General features: G+C 45.3%; 1 protein-coding gene and 1 long non-coding RNA gene across 2 annotated transcripts; one reads left to right on the top strand and one right to left on the bottom strand.

Annotated features, from left to right (window-relative positions):
* Window positions 1-870: 870 nt before the first annotated feature.
* Window positions 871-2152, bottom strand: LOC306743520. The gene is made up of 3 exons (XR_013771085.1): window positions 2071-2152; window positions 1558-1673; window positions 871-932 (listed from the first exon to the last, which is right to left on the bottom strand). It is a non-coding gene; the product is annotated as an uncharacterized lncRNA (long non-coding RNA).
* Window positions 2153-9738: 7586 nt separating this feature from the next.
* Window positions 9739-23777, top strand: LOC306743511 (NUAK family SNF1-like kinase 1; the record flags this gene model as incomplete). The annotated part of the gene is made up of 7 exons (XM_079226027.1): window positions 9739-9957; window positions 15189-15309; window positions 16080-16231; window positions 18287-18352; window positions 20742-20861; window positions 22024-22156; window positions 22239-23777. 7 exons carry the CDS (start codon window positions 9739-9741, stop codon window positions 23384-23386), a joined length of 1959 nt encoding a protein of 652 aa, XP_079082153.1. The 3' UTR covers window positions 23387-23777.
* Window positions 23778-24142: the final 365 nt, after the last annotated feature.

Below are 24142 nucleotides of genomic sequence, written 5' to 3'. Positions count from 1 at the left end.
TCTGTAGGTAGTTTGTAACTTCCCATCAACAAATCCTCATACCATCACAACCAAATGGTTTATTTCTGGAAAATACACTTCACAGAAACTCTTTGTGTGAACGTGTTGTCGTCCTCCACCACTCTGGTGGAAGCCTGGTTGGGTTTAGGCAACATAGACTGCTTGTGGTCATGATGAAAAAGAAACACACTTCCTCCAGGCATGGATCACGTCATCGCCATGAAACAAGAACAACAACATGTTTTGGGCCTTTTAAAAGAAAAGCTTGCCATTTGGGCAATATGCTGATTCTGTTTCCAGTCATTGTGCTAAGCTAAGCTAACCAGCTTCACATTGAACAGACTGGCTTTTCACTGCTTTTTTTTTTTCGATGGCCTTTTCACTGGCCTTCCTGAGGACTGACGTCTGGTTCGAATTAACGAGACCGCTTGAGCACGGATCAGCCTTTGAGGAACCGAGACCCTGATGTCAATCATCTGGGTAATTTAAGATGGATAATAGGACATTTGATCGACTTTGTTGAACCACGTACGAGGAATGGGGCCCACGCAACTTATCTTTCGGGGTAGAAATAGAGAGTCTTATATTTTAAGTTTCTTAATCAATTCACAAATTCCAAATCACTTATAAATATATAAAATATATAACAATATAACATATAACATATAACAATATTGCCAACAGCGATTTTCCTCCAGGATTTAAACAGGCAGCATTTTCTTTTATTGTATAACTTGAACTTGTTATTCTTGAAGTCGCTGAGGATTGAGGAACACCGACACTGAGCCATGTCCCACAGAGACCCATACGACTCCTTTGGCTCAACATCACATGTGCTGCGATTTCAACGGCTATTTTGGGGTTTCTTACCTTCCATCCTGGACGGGTTAGGTGGATGAATGTTTCAAACTGATGGGAAAAAGGCCCATGTCCTAGATATGGATAAATAAACAAGAGTTCATTTTTAAAATTAGATTACAAAAGAAACATCAAACTGGTGTTGCGTTATTCATTTTAAAGATGTGTGAACTGGTAGCTGGAGAGGTGTGTGTGTGTGTGTGTGTGTGTGTGTGTGTGTGTGTGTGTGTGTGTGTGTGTGTTTAAATCACATTAAGGGGAAAATAAATTCCCCTCAATGATTAATAAAGTATTTTTAATTTTTTTTTAATCTTTGCTATTAGTGCAAATCCAACATTTTGCATTATTACTTTCATTAAATCAACAACATACCGGTAGTCAGTCTGTTTGATTCCTTAAAATAAAAGTTCCATCCAAATGCAAATTTCAACAGAATTTCCATAAATATTTGACTTCCCCTGTTAGTGATGACTCAAAGAGACAATGACAAATAACATCTCAGATATTTACTGCTCTCTGTCTGAAAGTGTGAGCCCTTTCCGTATAGTTATGTAATAATCACACTTAAAGCATTAAACCTGGATGATCTGCTACTGTTGTTCTAATTGGCTGTAGCTCAACAAAATGCACATGTGGATGTCTTTATATCGTCTGCCTTCATGCATGAGATGTAATAGTGAGGCGGTGTGTGTCACTCACCCAGGTCATGGCAAAGACCAGCAATCTGCACACAAAGGACGTCTTTGTCAGTGATGTCGAGGTTCGTCTGCCTTGTTTGTAGAGCTTTTACGAGTTCTCCTGCCAAGTGTGCCACCCTTTACCCGGATACAACACAACAAAAACTAAAGTATCCTGCTGCAAAGTATGGACAGCTGTTATATATATATATATATATATATATATATATATATATATATATATATATATATATATATATATATACATATATATATATACATATATATATATATATATATATATATGTATATGTATATATATATGTATATATATATATATATACATATATATATACATATATATATACATATATATATATATATATATATATATATATATATATATATATGTGGTGTGCAATGTGTTTACTTTGGTTTTATTGATTGTTATTAGGTCCTTTACTGCAAACCAGTCTTTGCTCAATTTGAAGTGACTACCTGAAGACTTAAAACTGTCTGATGAGAGCAGACATACCCAATGGAGTGTTCAAAGCGGTTGTGGGATGCTCCTGGGTAAACAAAGTAGACCGCTCCAAGCTGCTTCATGTATCGTAGTCACAAGCTACGTTGTGTTGTAAGCTGATGACAGCGGACCTGCTCTAAACACACACAGGCTTTAACAACACGCCTCTGGCTTATGTCTCCACCACACCCATCAGATTGATCACTGCCCTCAGAGGGAAATATTTTTACATCAAACACATTTCCATAAACAATAGGCGCAGCAGAACAGGTCGCCTTATGCTGACGTTGGGACGTTGATGGTGGTCATGATGCAGCTCTGAACGTCTGTACAGGTGGTATTCACCAGGATGAAATGAGAAGTTTGTGCAATTAAGAGGGTTTAATAAATCAAACTTGGATCACTTGCAGGAACAAACCTCACAACAGAAGGTGAGATTTAGGATAAGAACGGATTGTTGTTCTTGCATAGAGGCCCAATGAGGACAAGCAGGAAGACAAAGCTACACAGGAATGGCTTGAAAACACGCCAATGGAATCATTAAGCACCTGATAAAACATAAACTGGTCACACCATGTCCTTTTATGATCCAAGAGTACCAGTAAAAACACACCCAGTGCATAACGAGTGAACAAGTTTTTCTTCTTCATAAGATCAACACAGGCCTGTGATTGACAGGTCGTGGATAGTTTCACTTTCATTTTCCTCACACACCTGGTAGGACAAAGGAGAACAACTACTGGACACACCTCGTCTATTTTTGACTCAAAGAGTGCCACTAAAAAACACTCCCTGTTCTTCTGAGTGATTAGTCAACTGGTTTGTCTTCAATTCGTACTGGAATCTCCCTCTAATTGACCTTTTGTGTTTTTTGCTGAACAATAGACAGTAAACACACACAACGTTGCTTTGTGGTTGTGGAGGTTCGTTCCCTGACGCCTTACACACTCCCTTGCTTTTTATTCAGAAGCACATTTTTAATCGCTTGTTTAGCGCTCTCAGTTGTAAATGGTAACCGCAGTGAAAGTGTTAGCTCATCACTTTCGGTAGTCATTATGAACACCTGACCCTGACCCTTATTAACACCTGACCCTGACCCTTATTAACACCTGACCCTGACCCTTATTAACACCTGACCCTGACCCTAATAGTTACAGGTATTACTACTATACGCTGTCCTTTCCCTTTCATGAGCACACGAGCAGCTAAGTTTACCGACGGCCCAAGTAACAAAGGAACAAAGGAGCGCGCTGAGAGTGCTCCAGACAAACCTTTAAGCACACACATCCAATACAAATCTGCACATGCAAATATAGGCTACGATGAAAACCAACCTCCAGACCAGTTTTTACTGTTTAGTTCACCCAAACGCCCGTGTGAAAGCAGACAACTACACCTTCCCAGTCTTACTAATCCACCACACAAACGGGAAAAAGGCTGGACGAGCCCCCAATTTGTCATGACCCGGCTCTTAGGCCCTGACAACAGTTGAGGGTAACGTAAGATGTTTATTCGGACTACATTACGAAATAGTTACCCTTACGGAGTGTGGCAGTCAGTAACATCAGTCATGTCAAGGTGTGTGTGTGTGTGTGTGTGTGTGTGTGTGTGTGTAATGGAGTGTAGGTGTTGTCAGCAAAAGCCAAAGCAAAGTGGCCATTTTCCCATATGCAGATCTTTGACATATGTCAAGTTAATTTAAGCTTCAAATTAAACATCTGAAAGTTTAGAAGAAAAACCTACGTCGGGTTCTGATAGTTTTTCTGAAATAGTTGTAAAAGTACTTTGTGTACCTCTTGTACACAGCACATGGGTACTTTTGGCCAACTGCACCAAATGGCCTCAAGATGGCGCTGTTGCTCAGTTCTTAAAAGGACAGTTTGCTTGACACCAAGTCATCCAGTAAAACAAGGACTCGAACTCACAGCGTTCTCTTTATTTTGGGTTGAACCTGGATGGGAATGAAACTGAGAGAAGAACACCAACAGAGGACACATGAGGACAATCATGTCAAGTGTCTTCTTTGATGACACCGTCTCACCTTTTTAGTGAGAAGCAGAAGCAGTTTGTATCCCAGCAAAAGGAGCGTCTCCACTAATGGACATTCATCCAGTAACTATTTCTCTGAAGATAAAAGACAGAGATGAGTCTCTATGAGAGACGTGTGATATTCTCCTCTAGTCCCAAAACAAAATAGAAACAACAAGAAATCAGCTCCAACTTTGTCTTGCAGGAACACATTCTCTGGTTTGGAGGTCATGGACGGTGGTTTTAAGATGCTTCTGGGTCAGAAAACACTTTGTTACACTCAGAAATGCTCTCTGACTGGGCTGAGCGGCTGCTTGTCTTAGCGCCATCCACATGATATCACCTTATTTCTGGGCAGAGGTCCAGCTGGTGACAGTGAGGATCCAAATGCAGATAATTGAGCAGATAGATAAGAAACATAAGCTGAGCAAAGCGTGAGGTGGACACGCGTCCAAACCAGGAAGTCAGTTCAAACAGGCAAACGAATCCAGCGTCCTAAAAAATCCAGTATACGCACGTTTTAAAAACAGGCAGGTAGCATGTTAAGGAATGCAGATAACAAACCTACGGCGCCTCGAACGCAAAGGCATGAGGCATCACTTTGACGATCTGGAGGGGAACGAATGGAACTGAGGCTGACGAGGAAACGAGATGCAGAGCGGATGGGGGAAGCGGGAACAGGTGTGTCGATAGGTGGGGCAGTCAGGTGACGTGGGAGAGGCCAGAGGGCCATCTGGTGGATGGAAGGATGGGTTTGGTTTGGTTTGGTTTGGGGAATAGGCCTTTTTCACGTAAGACATTTTGACATGTCGCAGTTGAAAAAAAAACACATTAAATGAAGGACGGCTCAATTTCATAAAGCTTTATTTATTATAGGCTCCTAATTTCGTGCATGCTCGCGCTGCATGAATAGAAGAAGGAGGGAGCAGACATTCCCAGTCAACTCAACGTAGCAGGGCGGTCAGAGCGGCGGCCATTTTTATGTGTACCGTTACCATTGCGTCCTTTGTAGCGGGCAAACTTCTGTATCCACTAACCTGACTTGCACATTGCTATCGTCAGATAAGCGGCAATTTTGTTTCCGCTCATTTTCGGTTATTAGCAAGCTAGCTATTTAACTAGTGGACTGCAAGCTAGTTACCTAACTTGCTAACTCCACTATGCTTTAATGCTACACTGGTTGCAAAACATTAGCTTTTTTTTACCATTTAAGTATGTTAACATGTTCTGTTAGAAACCCAATACCAAAGTATGAAGCAGGAAAAACAAATATTCCTGTTCAAATCAACGTAGCAGGGCGGCCATTTTTCTGTGTACTGCGGCCTTTGTGTCTGTTGTAGAGGGCTGTGTAAACTCACCAGATAAATAAACATATGATGAGTTCTTAAAATGGAACGCATTGTCACAGATTATAATTCCACTGGTGGTTTAACTATGTGAATCACAATGTGAGCGGTTTGCTTTTGTTGCCAGCCCTGTCAATCAAATGTGATCACGCCACACTTCAATGCACAATCCAGAAATACTGCTCGGAATACATTTCTTCTGCTTTTGTCTCTTCGTTTTATTGCTCATCACAGAAGCTGATAAAAATGTCTTACAGTCAAAGATAATACATGATTCTATAGCCTTCTCAGTGCGTCATCGTTTCCCCTCAGCCACATCTCATTTCTCACCTCAACTTCTCACCTTTTTCTTCCTCTACCTGTCCAACTTTCCCTCTCCTCCTCCCTCAGCAGCAGCCGGGCGATGAGCTGAGTTACCGTGTCTTTCAGTTTGACCCCGGCAAGGACAGGTGAGCCCCAGGATGAAGTACTCCAGGATGAAGCACTCCAGGATGAAGCACTCCAGGAAGTAATAAGTAATTATTATGAAGTAATAAGTCTAGGCCGGCTCTATCATCGGCTGCAAACAGGACTATCCGGAACAGGTGGTGGAGAGGAGGACACTGAAGAAATGATTGTCCATATTGGACAACCGGACCACCCTCTCCACCACCTACTGCAGGACAGCGGAGCACTTTCTCCAAGAGACTGATTCAAGCTTATGAATATCATATTCCCTTCCTGCCAACACGTCCCCTAAATGTGGCACACTGTTCCTTTAAGTAATGCCATCTTACTTACAGGCAGTATCCCTGGAAATTAGAGGTCGGTCGGCCATAACTTGCATACTGTCTCTCGCGACTGCAGGCATGAGATCATCACCGAGGAGATTTTGGAAATGCACCCTGCCGACAATGTGTGGCCTGTGGTGGAAAGACGAGCAGCCGTGCATGACAGCTATGACGTCCGTCTGGTGGCCAACCTCAACCCTCGAGACCTCATCGCACCCCAACTCCTCTCCGCCTGGTCGGAGCAGCTCGGAGCCAGGAGGTTGCATGAAACAGAAAGGTCAATATTGGTCTGTAGGTAGTTTGTAACTTCCCATCAACAAATCCTCATACCATCACAACCAAATGGTTTATTTCTGGAAAATACACTTCACAGAAACTCTTTGTGTGAACGTGTTGTCGTCCTCCACCACTCTGGTGGAAGCCTGGTTGGGTTTAGGCAACATAGACTGCTTGTGGTCATGATGAAAAAGAAACACACTTCCTCCAGGCATGGATCACGTCATCGCCATGAAACAAGAACAACAACATGTTTTGGGCCTTTTAAAAGAAAAGCTTGCCATTTGGGCAATATGCTGATTCTGTTTCCAGTCATTGTGCTAAGCTAAGCTAACCAGCTTCACATTGAACAGACAGATGTGAGAGTGGCGTCACTCTTCTCTTCCAACAGTCAGCAAGAATGCAAATGAGCATATTCCCCGAAATATAAACTATTTCTTTATAGGTTCTCTATAATCCAGAGCATTGCTGTGGCATCAAGCCGAAGTGTTTCTGATTGGTAAAGCACCAAATAAAATAATAAATATAGCCAACCAACGTATAAGAGTCTTTTGTGTATGGTCCTGTCACCCTTCTTGCACACACGTCTCTATTCAGAGATGGGCGGTATTTTTATTACTTGTATTTGAAATACGTATTTCAATTACTTTTGAGTATTTTGTCATTTGTATTTGATAGGGCCGATAAAAAAATATAACGTAATTTGTAACAAAATACTTTAGAGTGGAGTCATTTTGGATTTAAAATACTCAAAATACTTTCTCCACGAATCAAAAAACTGTTCACTCATCAAGCTCCTTTTTGTTTGATTTAACACAACCCTCCCCTCTTCAGCTCCGGTTGAGAGACTGTTCTCGTTTGCAGGGATAATGTTCCATCCGCACAGGAGGCGGTTAACAACAGAAATATTTTAAAAATGTTAGTTGTTCTTAAAAGGAACTAAACTGGCTACTCAGTGGTTGGGTCTCAAGAACCAAAATGGAAGGATTATTATCTCAAAAAGATATCAGTGTGAACCTGTACGAGGCACTTAACACTGTAAGAGAGAAAGAAGTAGACTACCATGCTACTGGCCAATGTAAGAGAGAAAGAAGTAGACTACCATGCTACTGGCCAATGTAAGAGAGAAAGAAGTAGACTACCATGCTACTGGCCAATGTAAGAGAGAAAGAAGTAGACTACCATGACACTGGCCAATGTAAGAGAGAAAGAAGTAGACTACCATGCTACTGGCCAATGTAAGAGAGAAAGAAGTAGACTACCATGACACTGGCCAATGTAAGAGAGAAAGAAGTAGACTACCATGACACTGGTCAATGTACAGTAAAAGAGAAGTAAGTAGGCTACTCACTTGTTAAGTTACTTTTGTACTGATTTTCAAATTACCTTTTATTTTTATAAATGTTTTTGTGCATAACTTGATATACAGTAATGTATTGAGGCTCTTTACCTGTGTACAACTGGTTTTAATTCTATATGTTGCTTTTAAAGTAAACATATACCTAATCTGTGATGTTATTCATATGTGATGAATATTTTCTTGTTGATACAAAGCCAAAGTTTATGAGCTCCGCTTGAGCCCCAGACATTTTTCTCTGAAATTCCGAATGGTTCTTCATACACATACTAAATACAGAATATCTCCTCAACCAGAAGGGCTATTTTAATCATTTAAAAAGATATAATATACAGAACGCATGTGTGAGACTAGTGAAGAGGTTGATATAACAATTTTGTGTTACTGGTGTATTGGTTGATGATAGAACACAGGAAAGAAAAGAAACAATTGTCAAAAAAAAAGAAACTTCCTTGATGTATTTCCTCTTTTTAATTATGCATAGCATCGCTTTTCTTTCTACTATAAAACAGCACTATGTGTTAACATCATCTCTGCAAAGTTGAACTTTGGTTAAGTGAAGTAAAACATTTGTAGTAACTAATTTAGTGCACATTTCGTGTACCGTAGGTTTAGGTCCTTGACAGCAAACATGCTCTAACTTTCTTCCTGGACCTTGAACGCCTCTGGTTCCACAACAGAGGGGCTCTGCTCAAGCAGATGCACCGAAACATACCAAGCAAGTATAATGTCTTCCATAATGTAAGTCATATTTCAGTTTTCTAGCTGGAATGTGGTTGATATCTTGCTGAGGCTTTATCTCACAAGATTTGGCGCAATTGGTGGATTCTGTAGGTCGTAGACTTTCCAGAAAGGTGCGGCAATCATGTGTAGCATCAAGTTAGGGATATGAAAATTCATATTTCCATAACTTGGGGAGCTCTCTCGAGTCATATTCATGGTTTATGTTAATATTTATGATTGGATTGTGTTGTAAACATGTGAAATGGACTTATATGCTCTTGTAAGGCCGTGCAGTTTATTTTGCTACGTCACATCAGAGGCTCTGGTATCGATTCATGGTAGCAGGAAGACTTGGAGAGTGAGGAAGACCTCCTGATGAAGAAAGGGCGCTGGGGTTTATCGAGATTTAAATCCCATAAGTAAAAATATATATAATCAATCAAGTTGTTGTTTTAATAGCTTTGCTTAGTTAGACTAACATTCCGTGACTGTTCTTCCTTTTTGTAGTGTTCACCAGAGCTTTGTGTACATGATATACACAAATAAGTATATAACCCAAACCTGAATGCTCTGCTATACCAACTTGTGAGAAAACGGACAATCCAGAAAAAAGTATTTCCAGTATTTCAAATACATTTTCTGGCCCCAGTATTTTGTATTTTATTTTAATGCATTTATTTGAGGTGTATCTTCTATTTTATATCATGTACTTTTGCCCATCTCTGTCTCTGTGTGGTCATAGCAGGTCTGGTAAAACAAATGGATGTAACCAACAGGACTCTCTCCTCCTCTCTGACTCCAGTGGTTCTGCGCTCTAACCCCGCATCCCATTCCTCACATGCCTCATCCCTTCATCCTCCGCTGCGGCTGAGCCGTCACATCCGGGGACCTCGGAGAGCCGGAATGATCCCAGAGATGCCGGGATGTGTTTATGTTAGGGGGGAGGCTCCGCCCATCGCTCCGGACCATGTGGTCCCGCATCGCTCCTGTTGTTGCGCCTTCTGGAGGGGAGGGTAGAGGAGGAGCTGCTGCAGCGCACCGGATGGGCTCTCTGGGTGTGCTGGACGGGTAACGAACCTATGTGGGCAGCTGCTGGGTGCGCAGAGCTCAACGTACTCTGGGGGGTCCGGCCCAGCAGGTGGAAGGCTGCTTCCTGACAGGTGGTGCTGCGCAGGACAGGATGGGCAGACGCGCGGCGGACAGCAGAGGCGCGATGAACAGCAGCGACCGCCTCGCGCCCGGCGGCCAGCGGGACGCGGCGTCCACGCAGGAGACCCCGGATGTGAAGAAGCACCAGCACAAGCACAACCTGAAGCACCGCTACGAGGTGATGGAGACTCTGGGCAAAGGCACTTACGGCAAAGTGAGGAAGGCGGTGGAGAGAGCGAGCCAGAGGACGGTGAGTGATGGAGAGCGGCGTGCGCGCGCAGGACGCGCACTTTAAAAAACATGATAAGAAATGAAGCATGCAGATAATGGTGATGGGAAATGTTTGACCTCTAACCTCCAACTAGAACCTTTATAGATCATTTGTCTGTGTGTGTGTGTCTGTGTGTGTGTGTGTGTGTGTGTGTGTGTGTGTGTGTGTGTGTGTGTGTGTGTGTGTGTGTGTGTGTGAGAGAGAGTTTGTGCACATGCATATGTATTGTTGCTCCAAGAATATGAAATATTATTAATAGGGACGTGGAATTAAGAGCCTGGATGTGTGTGTCTGTGTCTGTGTGGTGTGTGTGTGTCTGTGTGTGTCTGTGTGTGTGTGTGTGTGTCTGTGTCTGTTTGTGTGTGTGTGTCTGTGTGTGTGTGTCTGTGTGTGTTTGTGTCTGTGTGTGTGTGTCTGTGTGTGTGTGTGTCTGTGTCTGTTTGTGTGTGTGTCTGTGTGTGTGTGTCTGTGTGTTTGTGTCTGTGTGTGTGTGTCTGTGTGTGTTTGTGTCTGTGTGTGTTTGTGTCTGTGTGTCTGTTTGTGTGTGTGTGTGTGTGTCTGTGTGTGTTTGTGTCTGTGTGTGTGTCTGTTTGTGTGTGTGTGTGTGTCTGTGTGTGTTTGTGTCTGTGTGTGTGTCTGTTTGTGTGTGTGTGTGTGTGTGTGTGTGTGTGTGTGTGTGTGTGTGTGTGTGTCCTCATGATGCTTCCTGTGCTGCCAGGCTGAGATGCCTTTGCTCTGACTCACCCAGCACTTGAACAAGGCGATAAAGTTACTACAATAGGACCTCCAACACACACACACACACACACACACACACACACACACACACACACACACACACACACGTTTAGTACCCAGGTTCAAAACAGAACGTGGGTTCAATATCTGCAGACAGATTTTAATCCCACGGAGCACAAAGAGACAGATCATCTCCTCCTCGTTTCTTTAGTAAACAAAACGCTGTTGTTGACTTTCTCTCTTTGGTGTTTTCTCTCCAACAAAGAAAGTCAGACTGATGGAAGTGAGACCGGCTCGATTGCTTTGCCTGCTTTCACTTTAACTCTGAGATCTGTGAGAGAAAGAGAGACAGCAGTGTGTGTGTGTGTGTGTGTGTGTGTGTGTGTGTGTGTGTGTGTGTGTGTGTGTGTGTGTGCAGGGCTAGTGGGTTTGGTGGGACAAGAGGAAAGAATGCTGAATTCTGTGCGCCGGTACAGCCGGCACATACCAAGGATTCCTTGAAACAAAACGGACGTTATTTTTAGAAACGAGACCGGGGGGGGGGGGGGTGTTGTTTGAGGAGGGGAACGAGGAGAAGACAAGAGGAGGAGAACGAGGAGAAGACAAGAGGAGGAGAACGTATGTTTGCCATGACGGTGAAGAGTTGACTTGAGAGTGTGCCTGAGTTGTTGGTGGCTGATGTTCAGGAGGAAGTGGAAGGAAAGGATGCTTTGTTCCGGTATGCCGGGTCACCACTCGGAGCTGGAGCTCACTTGGGGCTCGACGGGAAGGGTTTGCCAGGTTTTGAGAACCAATTCTTTTTGGCTTCCATCGCTGGCAACTACTTTTTAATTAACATATAAACAAAATAGAAACAGCAAAACACGCTCCCCAAAATACATAAACGTCATAATACTTGTTGAATTAGTGATATCTCGTTTACTCTCGTGTGCACAGGGCGTCGTTCTTCAGAGACAAACCATTGCAAACTAAATGCAGCATGAAAGCACGGTGGAATATGCGAGTCAACTAGCGGCGGCTGGCTACTGAGCTAGCTTGGTGATTCCGCCGGCGACAGAAAAAGGATCACAATAGAGTTGTGATAGCAACGCGCTTCCCTACTTTGTGTGTGCGGATGAAGCATCAAGTTGTGAAATCATACTCATTTAGCTCCTGGCTAGTTAAAGAGCTGCTAAATGCACAATGCTGTAATGCTACACTAGTTATATAAACTGATCCCGACAGGTAGCTAGCTAACAGCCAGCTCTTTAGAGGGATGAGCTAGCTAACTAGCTAACTAACCAGTTCTGGAGAGAGACAAGCTAGCTAGATAGCTAACTAGCCAGCTCTGTAGAGAGACAAGCTAGCTAGATAGCTAACTAACCAGTTCTGGAGAGAGACAAGCTAGCTAGCTAGCTAACTAGCCAGCCGTCCTCTCCAGAGCTCCAGTCTGCTCTTCTACCGGTGAAGTGGTCTGCAATAAGTCAGATGTGTGCAATGAGGAATCATTGTTGTGAACCAACCAGTGTATGAAGCCATCCGCAATAAAAAAGAAGGAGAGAAATTATAAATGTTCCATTTAAAGGACGTCATCATCTCTCTGTGCATGTTGTGCATCTGGATTGACCGGACCTCTGCTGCACACATTCGCAAAATAAAATCTGCATGACACACACACACACACACACACACACACACACACACACACACACACACACACACACACACACACACACACACACACAGCTACTTTCCCTCCATGCATCCTGTTACACTTTGGCATTTTGGGCCGATTTTGCACACGCAGCACATTTTGTGGCCGAACAATGAGACATTGTTCGTTAGAAGGATACTTCAGCGGTCATCTTGTGACATGACGCATGCACACGGGTGAGATCATCCACACACAGACACACTTCCTCTGCACACGCGTGTCTCTCAGCGCCCTGAGGGCTGAACAATGCGTCTCTCTGCTCCGTGCTCCACTGATCCGGCCTGAATGCTCATCACAGAGCTGAGATGGACAGTAAAGTACAAGCTTTCTACATACTTTGACAAACTTCCTCCATTCCTTTCAGCTGTCCTGCTAGCCGCCTGTCCTTCCTCTTCCCTGCATCTTATTTCAAACTCTCCCCTTCGTCACGTCGCTTTCCCAGCCAGCAGGTATTTAGACCACCGACTATCTGCAGCCCAGTCTCTGCCTAAGCGGCCAGGACCCCTGGCCATCAGGCCGGACTGGAATGTCTGGTGATGTGAGCAAAATCCCCGTTTCTTCAGCACTTGTTCCTGGAAGCTTGAACGTTCCCCTTCGCTGACCATCAGTTGGAGGTCAGCTCATTCCAGAGAGTTCCCCGGAGTGTGTTTGTGTTGCGTAACCATCGGGGTTGATGGAGCGTGTGAATTGTATCCTCCGGTGTCTCGTAGACGGGTTCTTTTTTCTTCTCCCGGGCAGCTGAGAATGCTGGAGCTGCGTGACCCCGGGTCGAGGCCTGCTCTCCATTCAGGACATTACACAGAACTATGGGACTGCTGCCGGTCCGCTGAAGGAGCGCTGGAAGCGGCTTCATTCTGACACTCGTCCTGGAGGAGTCGGAGCTGTGTGCGACTACGGATAATATTATGAACCCAGACACGGGGCGGTTGATGTACCGACGTGTGTGGGACTTCCTCAACAAGTATAAAGCAGAACTAGTGGTTATTTCTAAGGTGAATGACAGAAATAGTAACTGTTTTCACGGAGTAAAGCCACGGAGATACCATTAGAATGGTTGTTATTCCTTCCATGGTGGATAGCGGAAATGAAAACTGTTTTATAGAGAAAGCCGCGCTTTAATCAACAGATGTGTAAAACTGAATTTCCACAAAGAATAACATAAAAACACCTTTTTAAATATTGTGTGTACCAGTGATGTGCTCATAAATTAGTCTTTCAACATGAAAAAAAGCAGAAATTATATTAGCAGAGAAACCATTACAAAGTCCTGCAGCCTCATCTGCACATTATATCAACTTTGTGTTGTCGAGTAGTGCTCATATTCTCAATAGGACACCTTGATGTCTGTTTACTTGTCCTTGTATGGAGCCATGGTGCTGACAGTAACCCTATACAGAGTGGTTCAGGGGCTCATGCTGTGTGTGTGTGTGTGTGTGTGTGTGTGTGTGTGTGTGTGTGTGTGTGTGTGTGTGTGTGTGTTGGTGCACATGTGTGTGTCCGGCGGTCGGGGTGCACATCAGGGTGCAGAGTGTTTGGGATTAAGGAAGCGGAGTGTGAACAGTGCAGCTGTCAACCTCCTGCCTCTGAGCGTGCTCAGATCACAGGATCTGCTCTCACACGTCCAGCTCTTAAACCCTCATAATCACCTCTAATGCCCACAGAGTGATTGTATAATTATACCAACAGCATGTCTTTGTTTCCATGCACGGCTTCATGCAAATAATAAACAAACTGAGCTTTTATTGTTGTTTGTTCACTGTTTTTAGGGACTCGATGTGTGAGGGAAGAGAAAGCGTGAAAGCTACGACAAGGAACTGTCACTTTGTGTTGGTTCTGTCGCCCCCTGTGGACTAAAGAGGTAGTGTTGGTTCTGTCGCCCCCTGTGGACTAAAGAGGTAGTGTTGGTTCTGTTGCCCCCTGTGGACTAAAGTGGTAGTGTTGGTTCTGTCGCCCCCTGTGGACTAAAGAGGTAGTGTTGGTTCTGTTGCCCCCTGTGGACTAAAGTGGTAGTGTTGGTTCTGTCGCCCCCTGTGGACTAAAGTGGTAGTGTTGGTTCTGTCGCCCCCTGTGGACTAAAGTGGTAGTGTTGGTTCTGTTGCCCCCTGTGGACTAAAGTGGTAGTGTTGGTTCTGTCGCCCCCTGTGGACTAAAGTGGTAATGTTGGTTCTGTCTCTCCCTGTGGACTAAAGTGGTAGTGTTGGTTCTGTCTCCCCCTGTGGACTAAAGTGGTAGTGTTGGTTCTGTCTCCCCCTGTGGACTAAAGTGGTAGTGTTGGTTCTGTCTCCCCCTGTGGACTAAAGTGGTAGTGTTGGTTCTGGTGCCCCCTGTGGACTAAAGTGGTAGTGTTGGTTATGTCGCCCCCTGTGGACTAAAGTGGTAATGTTGGTTCTGGTGCCCCCTGTGGACTAAAGAGGTAGTGTTGGTTCTGTCGCCCCCTGTGGACTAAAGTGGTAGTGTTGGTTCTGGTGCCCCCTGTGGACTAAAGTGGTAATGTTGGTTCTGGTGCCCCCTGTGGACTAAAGAGGTAGTGTTGGTTCTGTCGCCCCCTGTGGACTAAAGTGGTAGTGTTGGTTCTGGTGCCCCCTGTGGACTAAAGTGGTAGTGTTGGTTCTGGTGCCCCCTGTGGACTAAAGTGGTAATGTTGGTTCTGGTGTCCTTCAGGACCAGATATAAGTTCCTCACTGTCATGAATTTGTGTGTGATGGCACCAGATCTGTGAAAACAGACAAACTGATAAGTGGTGACATGCACGGACTGAACGGTGCGTCTTCGTTCTCAGGTGGCCATCAAGTCGATTCGCAAAGAGCGCATCACAGACGACCTGGACCGGATTCACATCCAGAGAGAGATCGAGATCACGGCCTCGCTGAGGCACCCCAACATCGTACGCTTCCACGAAGGTGAGTTTGCAGACCCGACATGCACACGTCCAACAGGGCCAAGGGGGGTCATTATTACGTAGAATACCAAGAGACTCTGAATGTTCCAGAGAAAGTCCTACAGACTTTCTATCAACAAATCCTACTTCAAGACCAAAGAAACAACAATGAGTTGCCTCTTTTATTCCCCATCTGTCCAAAGCCCGATGGAGCTTCTTCCACCCAGAACCCCCTATGACAGGTTCTATGGAAACCCCTTCTCGGGTCCATTGGTTCCACCCAGAACCCTCTCTGGAGGTTTCTTCCAAAAATCTTTCCACCATTTGAAGGTCCAGGGGGTTCTACCGAGAACCCTTTCATATGCCAAGGGTTTCATCTAGAACCCACCTAGCAGCAGGGTATCTTTGAGGGCGGGGCTACGTTGTGATTGACAGGCCTCTACTAAGGCGTTGTCCGTGGGTGTCGAAAATTGCATACCCAAACTAAAAAAGGTGCACCTCTGCAACCACTAGGGCTATTTGAATAATTTTGGTTATAATAAAAGAGTATAATGTGAGTTGTGTGTTCAGATGTGTAAATATCAGTCTATATGTTACTGGTTATGAGTAAATGAAGAAGTGAATTATACAGTTTTTATAGCAATATCTGCCATATTCCCCATATGGGCTCCACAGTTTTCAAGGGGTTTAACCTCTCACAATTAATTGTCACTTCATGGAACCTAATTGTCACATTTTGGTCGTCTGAAATGTCTCACACAAACACATTCGTCCTCACCGTGTCCTCTGCAGTGTTCGAGAGCCGGGACAAGATCGTGATCGTGATGGAGTTCGCCAGCCGGGGGGAGCTGTACGACTACATCCAGGAGAGGAGGCGGCTGCCGGAGGCGGAGGCCAGGAGCATCTTCAGACAGATCGCATCCGCCGTCCACTACTGCCACAAGGTATGCACACACACACACACACACACACACACACACACACACACACACACACACACACACACACACACACACACACACACACACACACATACACACTTCTTGTTGTGTACATTAAATCAACGGCCGTGCCAGGAAACAGACATTATAAATCCTATTAATACGAAGTGCAGTGAGGATCTTTCTTTCAATCATTTTATTTTAAGTTTAAGTTTAAGTTCCACATTACCTTAAACTAGACAATACATTAAATACATTTAAAAAGTAAGTTAAAAATAAATAAAACTAAAGACAACATTTAAATAAAATATTATAAAAAATAAAAAAAATAGAAAATAATAAAAGATAATAAAAAATATAAAAATATGAAAAATATATATAGAAATAAACAAAACAATTAAATCAGACGAGGACAGAAAACAATAAATCCGTGAAGTGAGGAAGTGAGGCTCGGTGCCCTGCAGTCAGCTGAGCTAGACACGAAAGAAATGTTTTGGTTTTTATTTCATTTTTATTTTGGCATTTTATCGTGAGGGGCTTCATGGAGGAGCCAGAGATTACCTTTCAGCTCCTGTCGTAGATGTTATGCTCCTTAAATGCCCTCGAATATGTCCCAAAATAGACATGAATGTTCCAGCATGAATGAATTATTGAATGTGCCTCTGAGGTATGCAGGGCACCGGCTTCAAAAGAAGAATCAAAATAGTTCAGTCGTTTCTTTTTGTTTTGGTAGCTATTCTCAGAATCTGTTCATCTAAAAGTAGCAAGAATAATATATAATAATAAAACAGAAGATTTTTGTCTTCTGTTTTTTTTCTCTGTGCCTTGCACACACACACACACACACACACACACACACACACACACACACACACACACACACACACACACACACACACACACACACACAGGCTCACATACTGTACATACTGTGCACAAAACATTGTCATTGAGGATGTCATCAGCTGAAGAGAGGACGGAGGCCATTCTGGCGGCTTTTAGAGAAACTGCCGGTGCTTTAGAGTTGAAGTTTCCCTGCAGCTTCCCTGGGTGGTCACAGTCACTAGAACGATTGTCTCTTCTCATTCACCAAAGATGAAGCATGGAAAACGCTTTCATCCGTTTATCCGAGGTGCTTGGGAGACTATCTCGCCTGTCGTAACAAAAACCTCCACGCTCCGATGACGATGATGATGATGATCACTGACTAATCTACACCAAGATGAATGGATTTCCAGCCGCATGAATACCTCACGGGAGCTTTGCTGCTTGATTTGTTTGTTACAGTTTGTGTGGCCTTTAAAACGTTTGTTGTGAAGTCGTTGGACTTAAAGGTCGAAGCAAGTAAAATATTCCGTGGGACGGGTAGTAAAACCCCTTTTAGTCCTGAACTTAAATGATTCACCGTAGACCCGTTACCATTTACAGATCAAAGGAAATATACGGATGGTAAACCCAATGCTTCATGTGTTAAAGATGCATTCTCTGTAGTGACCACCAGGGTCTCTGGTTGTATAGAAGTCTATGCTTCATGTGTTAAAGATGCATTCTCTCTAGTGACCACCAGGGTCTCTGGTTGTATAGAAGTCTATGCTTCATGTGTTAAAGATGCATTCTCTCTCCTGACTACCAGGGTCTCTGGTTGTATAGAAGCCTATGCTTCATGTCCTATAGCTTCATTCTCTCTCCTGACCACCAGGGTCTCTGGTTGTATAGAAGCCTATGCTTCATGTGTTAAAGCTGCATTCTCCCTTCAAGTGAACCTCTTAAAGCGACAGTGGTCCTCTTCACTCGGCTCCAGAGCAGTCTGGACTCTGCGGCCTCTCGTGGGTTCCCATGTGATCAGATGAATCAACCCAAGCAAAGCGCCTTAAACAGCCCTGCAACACAAGAGTGGATTGTTAATTTTTATAAAAGGATAAATAAAACGTTCCATTCTGGCTGGGTTTATACTACAAACCTCCGACCCTTCAGTCTTAATGTTTGCGTGCAGAGGGTTCTCCGTGTAGACGGGAGGAGGAGCAGCTCAGGGCCTCATGTGTCTCTCCTCTCTTGCAGAACGGTGTTGTGCATCGAGACCTAAAGCTGGAGAACATCCTTCTAGATCAAGAGTTCAATGTGAAGGTAAGTCCCAATCCAAACTGTGACAATGATGCATGTTTTGGAAAATATTTGAAAGTCTTGACCTGAGCATCAAACACATCTTTCGTTATCATGATGGATCCTCCGATCATCACCTTCAGGAATGTGAAGGCCGAGACCTTGAGCAGTCTCTTTCCACCGCTGCTGAATTTAGGATCCTGGAATGAAGCTTCACTAGAGTGCTGCTGGTAGTGATTATCTAACAAAGTACACATGCAGAACATACGTCCCACAGTCCTTTTAGTGCGTTGTTCAGCTGAACCAGCACCAACGTACTTCCATGAGAGAACCCAGGAGGTCTCGTTGGCCTTATTTGGGTATCCCTCTCCTGAGGGAGCTGTGCACGGCCGAACGGGGAAATGCCGGGAATCCAGTGGCATGCGCGCCATGAGGAGGGTTTTTAATAGTTTTAATATAAGTTTGCTCTGCGTGTCCATCAAGAGAAAACACTCCAGTCATCACAAACCTGTGGTTCACCGCATCGGCCTCTCACAGCAGGAAATGACGTGTTGTGGCTAGTTTGAAACCAACCAGAGCCTGTTAACTCGGCCTGAATTTATTTATTTGGTCCAATTCATAAAGTATTTTAACATGTGTATATGTTTTCAATAACACATGCATTAAACAAAGTTGTGGTTTAGCAAACGTGCATCTCTCTATTGTTAGTTGCTATGCCGAAAAAAAATATGCCGTAAAGTGACGTCGCAGCTCTCCAGAAACAGAGCAGCTCCGGGGACGGATAGCTGGATAGTTAGCGAGGTAGCTCGTCCTCGTCCAGCCCGCTGTGCGGCTCATTTTCTGTGCGGTAGCATTAAAGCATGGTGGAGTTAGCAAGCTAGCTAACTAGCCAGCTGTCCGCTAGCTACTTAGCTAGTTTGTTTGATTGCACCGTGCTTTTATGCTACATCGGTTACAGAAAATGAGCCAAACGAAGTTGTCGTTTATTTGGCGATAGCAGTGTAGATGAAGCACATTTATTTGCTTATTTGCTGCTCGTTTTAGTCGTTAATGCAAAACCTCAGTGAGTCGATTTGCCATCTGTCAGCTTACATTATACAGACGTTAGCCGCGGTGCACAAAAAAATGGCCGCCGCTCGGACCGTCCTGCTGCGTTGATTTGAACGGGAATGTCTGCTCCACTCCGGTTTTAGTTCTACCCAGAAATATGCTTGTTATTAAATTGATCTGATCTGTAATTAAAAGTCACACATTCTGTTCATTTCCTGGTCCATACTTGTCTTTTGGGATTTCTATCAGAGCTTGTTTACACGCTTTAATGTTTTCCAGTGCAGCATCAAAGCACGGTGGAGTTGCATAAAATAAGCCGAACCGAGTTGTCGCTCATCTGTTGACTGCAGTGTGTTTTCCTACTCGGTGACGAGAGAGAGTGTGAGGATGAAGCTTTAAGTTCGTTAAGTTTTACTCACTTTATTTGCAGTAAGTCAGTGTAGTTGTACCACATGACAGCGGCACACATAACAATGACAACTTGAACGGGAATGTCTGTTCTACTGTTCTATTTTTATTACATTTATCCTGCAGGACACACACACACACACACACACACACACACACACACACACTGCCGCACGTAGAACATCAACAGCTCGTAGACACGATGTCATCTCCCGCCTGTGAGGTCTGCGTTCCACGGAAATAAAGCTGTCACGCTGAGTATCTCTGACACCAGAGGGGCTGATAGCGTTAACGCTCTCTCCAGATAGAGCGGCGCCTCGAGTGAGTGATTCTTCCGTCACGTGAGCGAAAGCAGCCCGGATGTTTTTGGCCCGGCTCCTCTTTCCTCACGCCTATCTGTGGCTCCTCTAAAAGGAGTTGTGTTCAGTTGTTGTTGCCTTTTGCCACACGGCTGAGAGTTTGCAGCTCGCTCACCGAAAAGGAATCCGGATATTGTGAGGGAGCGAATCTATGAAGGGTTCAGTGTTGACTGATTAGTCCAGAATGTTGTCTAGTTAAATCATCTGTGACCCTTTTGTTTGTGTGTCCACACGTTGGATACTTTATTAATCCTGCAAGGGGAAATTGTTTCGCTCCAGCAGCATTTATACGTACAAATAGAGCAATATTAAATATAAAAATGCACAATATATTTAAAAAATGTCATAAAAAAAATTAAATTAAGTTAACTAAGAAAACAATAGTGCAAAGATGTAACCAAACATCGTACTGTAGTTTTGGGTTGTATTTTAGACACACGGTTTTGTTGTTATATCCTCCGGGAGGTACTGAGCTACACTATAATGTCCTTTTGGAATATATACTAGTTGTTTGTGTAGTTGCCACAGCAGCTGCAGTAATGAAGAGCCCAACGTACTTACAAGCACACTGTTTGATGTTCTCTCTTTCTCTGCAGCTGGCTGACTTTGGTCTTTCCAATCACTTCCATCGGGGCATTCTGTTACAGACGTACTGTGGAAGTCCGCTCTATGCTGCCCCAGAGATAGTGAAAGGACTTCCCTACCAGGGGCCAGAGGTGAGTCAGCACACAAGGGCCAACCAAAAAACAAACAGAACCAACCAAAACCAACCACAACCAACCAAAACCAAACAGAACCAACCAAAACCAAACAAAAACAACCACAAAACCATACAGAATCAACCAAAACCAACTACAACCAACCAAAACCAACCCAAACCATGAAGTGGTCGGCTGAGAGATGATTCTCCGTGGGATCGCCACTACAAGCAACACCAACATAGTGTTCCCTGTGATTTGATCTTCTCTTTAATAAACACATATTCACTAAATGCTGCAAGGATGCCCCACTGGAACAATGCACCAAAACCAACCAGAACCAACCAGAACCAACCACAACCAACCAGAACCAACCACAACCAACCAGAACCAACCAAAACCAACCACAACCAACCAGAACCAACCTAAACCATAAAGTGGTCGGTCGTGAGTCGAGAGATGATTCTCCGTGGGTCGCCACTACGATCTTCTCTTTAATAAACACATATTCACTAAATGCTGCAGGCATGGCATATTCTTCGTAGGCCAACGCAGAAGGTTAGCTTAGCTTAGCCTAGCTTTGCAGTGGTTGGCGCAACAAACGTCCACCGGGATTTTGTTCCAGAAAAATTAGCTTTATGGCAAACAAACATTATTATGAACCTTTTAGTTGATCAAGATAATCTTCACTAATTAACTCTAATGATGTTGGAAGTGTAAAGTAAGAAGCTAACGTTGGTTTGTAGAGGAACTCCATCACGGTCACATGACTTCATGTCTCCTCCACTAAGCTGAAGAAGGACTAGTGTCCTAGTGAGGACGCTTCGTCGTCTCCTTTAGACTCGTTGAGATTCACCAGATGGGTTCACTGACCCGTTTTAAATATCAGAGAACAAAACATTAAAATCTCTTCAGCTTGTGTCAAACACAGACCTGTTTACACACGTAGCCAAAAACAACACATTCACTTAGAGACGAGGGAACAGGAAGTACAAAGAAGCCGACTCATTTCCTGGTTCAGGGACTCCCTGCAGGGTCTGGAAGATTTTTATAAAATGTCCTTTTTGGCACACTTAAAATGATACCAAACAAAGCACCACCTCATTGTGTTAAATCGAAGCCTGAATGCATTTATTTTTGTGGGTTTTCTCGTGCATGACGTGTTGTGTGTGTGCTGCAGGTGGACTGCTGGGCGCTGGGCGTGTTGCTCTACGCGTTGGTGTACAGCAGCATGCCGTTCGACGGGGCCAGCCACGCCGCGCTCACGGAGCAGATCAGCCAGGGTCGCTACCGCAGACCCGACCCGCCCTCAGGTAGCCCTGCACGGCGCCGCCGTCGACACTGTGTTTCCTATCCACCCCGTCCTGTAAATAACGTGGACTCTGCTCCCTCCAGACGCCTGCGCTCTCATCGACTGGCTGTTGGCGGTGGCCGTGGACGAGCGGGCCACGATAGAGGACGTGGCCAACCACTGGTGGGTGAACTGGGGTTTTGAAGAGAGCGTGTGTGACTGCCCTTCGCCCCCACACCAGGAGTGCCCCTCCCCACTGCTGGCCCGCTACATCGACTGGCAGAGTCGGGTCGCGGCGACCAGCGACATGGCCGTCGACCCGGCGTGCCTGTCCTCAGACGCCTCCTGTCCGCCTCAGCTCTCGCCACACCCCTTTTGCTTCAGCTTTCCTCTGAAGAGCGACCGAGGAGGAGGAGGAGGAGGAGGAGGAAGGTTCCGAGGGGGAATGTCGAGCCTGAGGAAGTCACGCAAGGAGAATACAATCCCCCAGACTGCACTGGGAGCTTGTGGCGGCGTTTGTGCCGCAGCTGCCTCCTCCGGTGCGATTTCCTCCACTTCCACCACTGAGAGAAAGAAACCCAAAAGTATCCTGAAACCCCAGAGGAGCTTCGACTCGGTCTTTCCCAGCGCTCCTGTAGAAAACCCCTCACCTTCTGGCCACGCTGCGCCCCGGCCTTACCGAACGCATACACTCTCCCACATGCGTGCCGATGTGCTGTCCGCCGGCCCGCCGCCTGCCTCCGCCTTCAGTCAGCCCTCATCCAAGATGCCCAAGAAGGGGATACTGAAGAACTTGTGCGGAGGGGAGTCGGGTCGCGGCTCAACCTCCGCCGAGGTGAAAGGCGGTGCGGCGGACGCACAGCGCCCTTGTCTCCCGGCGGCAGACGACAGCCCCGCCGTGCGCGCCGAGGCGGTGAGGAGGCGGAAGGGGATTCTGAAGCGCAACGGCAAGTTCTCCCGCAGTCTGGATCTCCCCGACGAGCTCCGCTCGGCCCCCGCGGCGACGTTCCCCGAGGCCCTGCAGCAGCTCCTCCGGGGCGCCGAGGGCCGCCGCAGCCGCCCCTCCAGCGTGGTGAGCGAGGACAGCCTCTTCTCCTCCGATTCCTTCGACCTGCTGGACCTCAGCGCCCACCAACCGCGGCGCAGGTTCTTCTCCCGGGCGAGGCGGCACAGCGCCTGCAGCTCCGAGGACGACCTGGAGCCGCTGAGGGCCGAGGCGGGCGGAGACGGACAGAAGGACATGCTCACATAGAGATATGAAGAGCCTTTCATGAAGACTTTCGTGAACTCTCTTCTTGCATCCGGAGAACGAGGACTCGACCGCGTTTGTACCGTCGATGCAAAGCTCTGTGTTCTTGGCGTATTTGTATCTGTATTGAACCTTGAATGGAACCTCACTCAGATGAGCCTCGAACGTCTGAGGCTGGACGCTGCCGTCTGTAAAGTTAGTGTTCCCAGTGAGGCCGTCTGCAGAGAAAGACAGTTCAAGTTGAAAATCTCTGAACTTTTCAGAAGAAAAACCCGCTGCTGACGTCACTGTAGAAGATCAAGGAGAAGGTCGATTGAGATGTGACGAGCTCGTCTGTACGAAGTCTTTTAAAAGAGTTCACACCAAACCCGTATACGGGAATATACGTGAGGAAACCCGAAATTCACGACACGGATGCACGGATACGTGAACTTAACTCAATTGCCTACATTTTTCAACTCGGGCGAGATATCCTAGAGCCGCTGTGTCGCGAAAAGCCGCGAAATCGCCGCTGAGATTCTCCTCCTGTCATCACTGACGAAACATGAATTCAGACTTTTTACAAGTCTGCATCATTATGTGGTTACTTCGGCATCACTTTTTTGTCTGTTGATTGCAGCTAAAGTGTTGACTTTGGGTTCGTGCAGCCGACGCGTGGCTCGCTCGATGCAGTGAATGCGGCTCCGTGGAATCTACCGATCGCCTCCGGGTGATGTTGTGAAACCCAGACAAGATGGACGCTTGTGGTTTTTTCTTCTG

Source organism: Taurulus bubalis (assembly GCF_910589615.1).
Source record: "Taurulus bubalis genome assembly, chromosome: 11".
Classification (NCBI taxonomy): Eukaryota; Metazoa; Chordata; class Actinopteri; order Perciformes; family Cottidae; genus Taurulus; species Taurulus bubalis.
This window is presented reverse-complemented; position numbering and strand designations above follow the sequence as displayed.